We start from the raw sequence: 6,989 nt of genomic DNA on the forward strand, positions 1-6,989 counted from the left end.
CAGTGTTTCTGCTGTGTTAAACGCTTTAGGTGTCTGAGCCAAGTGTTATCCAATTTCTGTGAATAAACATCACATGTTTCTTTTCTTCTCTTTCCTTTTGTCTGCTGATATTTTCCATTTTTTTTTAAACAAAAAATATGTGACCGATCTGAGGTATTGAATAGGGATTTGGTTAAATGTCAGTTTGATTTATGTCTCCACAGTTTGTGGTCATCACAGTTTGTCTTAAAGCCGGCCTTGAGACGTCCTCCTGGACCATGGTAGGTTGATTGCTCTGTCCTCTCTCCCTAAGGTTCTGCGATCTCTTTCCAGTTCCTGCATTTTATATGATCAACGATACTTGTGACATATTTTACATCCTCCTCTTATCTCCAAGTCTCTTTATGGTTTGTTTCCCACCGAGCTTGTAACTGTAAACCCAGTGAAATGACATGTGCCGTATGGTAACTCCTTCAAGTTGCTCGAAGCCACTCAATGTGAACTTTTATGCCCAAATTGTAAAAGATAGCAACGAACAAGACAGTATAATGTATAAAAAGTGTGTATGGCCTTTTCCAGAAAATTAAGAGTTTAAACAAGTTTCCTTGCTGTCCACCAACAGTTCAGTCACATCGCTATTTGGGGAAGCATCGGCCTGTGGGTGGTGTTTTTCATTATCTACTCCTCCCTGTGGCCCCTCATCCCTCTGGCTCCCGACATGTCAGGAGAGGTAAGCACACACATGCTAGCATGTTCTCATACACATGCTTACACATCTACACTAGAGGCTGATCTTTTTTTTGGGATTCCCTCTCCTCTTGCTCCTCTTGCTTCCTGTGCAGTCAGTAGGGGTGGAGCAGGCAGGAGCACGCCACAGGAGTGGGAGTTAATACAATATATACACACCTTTACATTCTTGTAAATAGATACTGATTCATAAAACGTTTTGTATAAAATACATAGTTTTGGATAGATAAATACTTGTCTCTCTTGCCTACATACACAACTTAGAATAATATTTTCTCTGATTCTTCTCGGATATGTAAATACCGTTTTGTTCATATGAACATAGAATTGAATATACAAAGTCACAAAAATGTTTGTGTGTACTGTCCATTGTAGTTCTTAGAAAGAGAGGAAATCGGCCAAGAAATTTGCAATAGGTGCAGCTCTAGTTTTTGTATAAATATGCAGTTCTAATATGCAGACCCACAGGAACGGATTGGGGCGTGACAGGAGTTTTCTTTTTTGTGGGAGTGGGATGGGACAAGAATGAAAACACTCTCTGTCTCACATCAACAACTTCCTCTGGTACTAAAGGAACTGCCAATAGAGTCGTCTATCACTGACAGACCTGCGGTGCCTCATAACTCATTCTGCTGCAGACGCATGCTGGTGGGAAATTTCCGAGTTAAACTTGACACAGGTCTTTGTAAGGAGAGCCAGAGGGGTGTAAACTGTCAAATCTCTGGCTTGTGTTGCATAATGACTTAATTGGGCCAATTAGCACAATGTTTGTGTTACTTTGCCCTCCCTCAACTCTTGAGTATCCACAAGTGACACTGCAGCAGTGAAGCAGTGTGGAGGCAAAGAGAGGTGAGGATGTACTTGGTATACACACTGATGTCTAACAAATCTTCCCATCAAATTTCACTTTAATGTTCTTTAAATGTTAAAGAACAGATCCGATAAAAAAGGCCCCTATTTTTATTTTTTTTTTTTTTACACTGTTTACTTGTTTGAGTTGTTATTTACATGTGAAAGAGGCTACTGTCTCGCTGGGTCACCACAGGTGGTTAATGAGAGCCTATTAACCACAGGTGACATTTCCCAGTGCATTCTGGGGTGGAGAATGAGGCATCTTTTCATTAGGGAACAAGAACACAGTAGGAGGCTATTCAAAGAAAAAGGCTGGCACCACACAGCATGCCTTAGAAGAATATCTGTCTGACTGGGATTCTGTTTGTGTGTGTCCTGTTTCAGATAATGCTTCTGGCATTTGGGGACTCGGTGAATGTGTAGATTGTAACACAGTTCGTTACAGAGCTGTTCCGTCATTTCCGGGAGTTCATAACTTTACACCAGTTTTGGACCGCCAGTGGTCATATTGGATGGGAAACCCAAAATGTCAGACATAATTGTGAGATGATTTAGAACAGACTTGTGAGTGCGCCTGAACAGTAGAAAGCTCAGTAGAAGGATCTTTAACTGCATGCGTTGTTGAGGTGAAACACGGGTTACAGTGTAATCACAATGCTAAATGCAAATTGATCCTTCTGTAAAAGGTAAGAAGGTCTGTTGATCTTTGATACGAACCTGATTTAGGAACAAGTTGTCTCATGATAAATAACTACAGTGTAAAGCTTAATGCAAAGCAGAATTTAACTGAAGTAAACGATATCCGTGTGCACAGTGATGATCTGGTACATTACCTTTAGCTACAGGAACAGGTGCTCACATGGTTATTTAAAACAAAAGATTGACATTTTGGGAAGTAAACTTAGCTTTTTTTTTTTTGGTGAAGAATTACATGAGAAGATTGTTCAGACCCTTGTATCATTCTGATAAAAATAAGGATACAGCTAGCAGCAGCAGCGGCAGCAGCGGCAGCAGCGGCAGCAGTGCTTAAAATTGAAGCTTAGTTTATGGTAGCTGTAGTGAAGCCGGGGCAAGGCACGTGCCAGAAAATGACATAATCACACGCGTTGTGCACTAAGGGTGGTCGTGGTGCTTGAAGCTACTGTCACAATTGGTTTACTGATTAAAGCATAACATACAGGTCTAGGGATTATACAAAGAATTTGTTTTTAGATGCTTTCAAAGGTTTTAAAAATCTTCATTTGAGTAGATATTTTGCAGCCAAATCTGTAGCTTCAGATTCACTAAACAGACATGAGAGTGGTATCAATCTTCTCAACTAACTCTCTGCTTGAAAGTTTAATTCCCCATGATGTTGAACTATTCCTTTGTAGTAAATGTCCTTACTTTTGTGCAGATCTGCTGGTTGAATGATTATAAACTTATTTTACAGCAGAGTTGAGCAAAAAGAGGTTAAGGACAAAATGTATACATTTATATTTTATCAACATGTTAAGTTAGTGATCCACAGTATTTAGTAGCATTATAAGTCCATGACAGCTTTGCACGTGTATGATGCAATAAATAGATCAAACTAACTGCACACACACACACACACACACACACACGACGATCAGTATTTTATCTTCACTCTATCCCCCTGTTTCATGAAGCCCGGTGCTTTCATCCACGCCCTGCAGCACTTGACTGGAGACAGTAATGGTGTCCTGTGGGTAGTCGGTAACCCTACGCCCCTGCCCCAACTCGAGGATGCCAGTACTTCATCAAACAGGGACACATCTCTCCGAAACCCGAGAAGACATCAGAGACCCTGTAGCCTCTGAAGATTATTCTCAACCTTGATGCAGCCTCACATATTTTCACCACGGCCTCCTCGAATCTTACTTCAAGTATTTTTCATGCTTTCTGTCCTTCCATCAATTTTCTCTCACTCAGTCTCTTTTACTTTTTGCATCAGCTTTTTCCTCTTTGTTCTCTTTTTGTTCACCCCCTCTGTCACCCTGCCAGTCGAAAAACCGCCCAAGGGCCAACAACATAACAGACACCAGAACTCCTTTCTCCTCCTGCTTCTGCTCTCACTCACTACCCAGCTCACCGCCTTTAACAAGAGACCCTAAGCAGCGCTCGGCTGCATGTGAACGCATTCATCAATGTCCGGCTGAATTTTCTTTGGACGATTGACAAGACAGGTGCAGGATCCCTCCACTAAACACACTGAAATAGCTAGTATGCTTTTAACAGGTACTCCCAAAATTGGCTCATCCCGTTTGCGCCTCGTAAAAGTCTGACACAGATATCAAAAGAAAATGTGAGATTATTCTGTTGAAGCCATGTAATCTGCCACACTAAGCCGCTTAGCTTCACCCCAGGCTCTGTCACACTGACCTGCTGTCTGCTGACTTGCATCTGCTATCAACACTGCTGTCTTCTGTACGGTTATATTTTCTCTCGCATCGCTTCTCTCACACACCTTTTGCTATTTTCCCAATTTCTGAATCAAGCTGCAGTGGAGCAGATCTCACACAGACTCGAGTGCTTGTCATCGGCACATGGATCTTAAACTCAGGATGAAATCATATTTACTAAGAAGTTTGATGATGTGTAGCGTGCCAGGAATACACTCACTGTCTGCGAGTAATTGAAGAGATTAAGAGCAGGAATAAAACCTTTTGGAGCTTTATCTAGTTTATTCTAGTTTATCTATAAGTGTTCAGTTTGGTCAATTTGGTCAGTAAAAGTGAAAACACAGACTTCACTTAAACGTGGATGTGCGGGTTGAGTTGCAAAATGATTAGATCCTCAAGTTCTGTGATTCTTGTCATGAAGCCACAAATTTAAAAAGCGTCACACATTCTTTTACTGCTTTGGTAGTGCACTCGATTAAGGATCGTAGCAGTGTTTTGCACATTTTAGTCCATTGCTTTTTTGTGTGTGTATTTATTACCCTCCAGGCAGTTACTGGTTTGGAAACCAACTCAAAGAGAAATTTGAAACTTGCTCAAGACAAGTAATCCATCAAAGTTCACATTAAGACATCTTTGTAAGTATGACTATTGTTGTTTGCAACGTACCTGAGAGGGCATGTTGATTTTAAAGCAGGTGATGAATTCACGTGCTCCAACATGCAAGATTTGAGAGTTTCCTGCCAAAATTTTCCAATACTGCAAAAACCCTGCTAGTGATGGATACTCTTCTCTTAATGTAGCCTTTTAAATAAATGGTCTAAAAACGGGGGCCTTTTTTATGAAATGTTTGCCCCCTTTGCAGGCAGAACTCTTTTTCTACGGATCAAACGAGTGATTTTTTCACTTTTGAAAGACCCAGCGATGTTGTTACTGACCCCTGTTCATCACTGCTGTTGACTTAGTCCCTCAGTGGTACTTGTGGAATCCTGTTGGTCCTTCTTTAAGACTCACGAGCGTGTCGTCTGTGAGGCTTTGTTAAACTCTTCCCAGATCTGTTCGTCCTCCCTCAGCTAATGATTGATAAACACCACAACACAACACATGGGTTGGTGTAATACCTGACCATGGTGCAGTGTTAGTGAGAGGAACACACACTGTAAATCACCTGTGTGTAGTCGTGGCTGCGAGTCTGCTGACTTACAAGTGTTTATGTAAGGAATTTCTTTTCTCTGTTTTTCTAGTCGATGTCTTGCTGTCTTTGTGAGGTGACACGCAGAGAGCGTAGAGTGGATGAAGGACCCAGCTGAGAAAGTCCTTGTTTGTTCTACACATTGACCTCTTTTTGGGGTGGTTATTGGCTGGTTGATCTCTGCTGATGACATTTGGGGGATTTGTGGATTTGCCTTGTCCCAGAAAGGCTGAATTTTTTCCTCTTTATTTGCTTTCTTGGTCTTTTTTTTTTTGCTTTTCATGCTCTTTCTTTGACTGAGCATGCTTCTTTCTGCCATCCTCGGTCATCTGGTTCTTCTACTGTGTTGGATACCTATTTATTCATGAGAATAAATACCATTACAATGGCAGCATTAACATAACTCAAACTGCTGAGACTACAGGCTTTCTTTAACATGATCAGACAGGTGTCAGAGTCCGCTGATCAAGTCCTCCTGCAAGGTAGCCTAAAACACATGGTCTGGTTTTCTTGATGTCATTCCACATATTTTCCCAAATTTAAGGATCTTGATCATGAATGATTGACTGTGTAGCAATAGACGGGAAAGGTGCGGAGAGAGAGAGTTGTATGGTATTTACCTATCACTGTAATCCCTCCAGAAACGCATCTCTCTCACCCCTTGACCACTACCTCATCCCTAAATACTGTCTTCTGTTTGGATCGGAGTAGAAATACTCAGAAACATACATCTTATAGCAGTTTATTAGGTCATTTGCATTTCGCATGTGCACGTTTACACACGATTGCCTCGTCCAGTCTCGTGTCTAGTCCGTCTGTCTGCGTGTGTGTGGCCGTGAGGGGTTCAGTGGCCTGTCAAAACACAGCGCTCCATGCCAGCGGACACTACTGTCTGTCCAGCCAGACAAGTTTATTAGTTTGTCCTAAAAATACAGCCCCACTCTTCAGACCTCTCTCACCCCGTCCAGCTCCCAGGGGCCCCCTGGTATGAGGCGTCGCTTAGCATCCACCTACTCTGTTGGCCCCCCCGCTTGTAGTCGCAGAGCCTGTCCAGATGCCTGAAGACAAACATTTGTTGATTGTAATTGGTCAGATTTGTTTTGATTTAGAAAACGGGGGAAAATGATTTAGGTCTAGTTTTTACTTCATTGCTGTCTCACGGTTTGTGTAGGTTTCACAGTTGTTATGAGTTATTATACCACATTTTTTTCATTTTATGATAAACTTGAGATTTGAAGTATCAGTCTTTTATATACAACATTTGTGGCCCCAAGGTATATACAGCGATATAAATATGGTCTATAGATTGAACTTGTTAAAGACTAAGATGGTTTATTTTTCGAGCTAAAATGCTGCCTATGCATCCCTGGTTTATTTTCTAAAGGCTCTCAAGACAGCTTAAATGCTCATTTAAATGCATGATACGCTGGATGAAAATGAAAATAATTAAACTGACTTGCGTAAAAAAAAAAAAACAGTAAATGTTTCCACTAGGGCTGCACAATTTCCAAAATTGGCATGAAAATATCCTGCGCTTCAATGCAATTTTCCCTCATCTCATACATTTCCAGCCTCCCGGGTGACACAGAAAAGCTCTATTCATCCGAGTCCCATCTCAAACTGTAGGAAAAAGACATTTTTGATTTCCTGTCATTTGGGATTTCCTCTTCCCCCGGTGTTTTGTCAGACATCAAAGTCAATTTGCAGGTAATGGCGAACAGATTAGCTAATTTGAGCAAACCTGAGCGCTTTGATAGTTTTGACACTGATGTGTGTGTGTGTGTGTGTGTGTGTGTGTGTGTGTGTGTGTGTGTGTG

At 41.4% G+C, this 6,989-nt stretch overlaps 1 protein-coding gene across 4 annotated transcripts in view; it reads left to right on the top strand.

Annotated features, from left to right (window-relative positions):
• atp8a1 (ATPase phospholipid transporting 8A1) overlaps positions 1-6,989 on the top strand; it is a 92,782-nt gene that overhangs the window by 76,925 nt on the left and 8,868 nt on the right. For all 4 annotated transcript variants that reach the window (XM_031862722.1, XM_031862724.1, XM_031862725.1 and 1 more), the window contains 2 exons: positions 204-260; positions 602-709. In XM_031862722.1, coding sequence (XP_031718582.1) covers positions 204-260; positions 602-709 — 165 coding nt within the window. The remainder of the gene's footprint in view (positions 1-203; positions 261-601; positions 710-6,989) is intronic.

The sequence above is a fragment of the Anarrhichthys ocellatus genome, unplaced genomic scaffold (assembly GCF_004355925.1).
Source record: "Anarrhichthys ocellatus isolate YVR2014 unplaced genomic scaffold, GSC_Weel_1.0 scaffold27, whole genome shotgun sequence".
Classification (NCBI taxonomy): Eukaryota; Metazoa; Chordata; class Actinopteri; order Perciformes; family Anarhichadidae; genus Anarrhichthys; species Anarrhichthys ocellatus.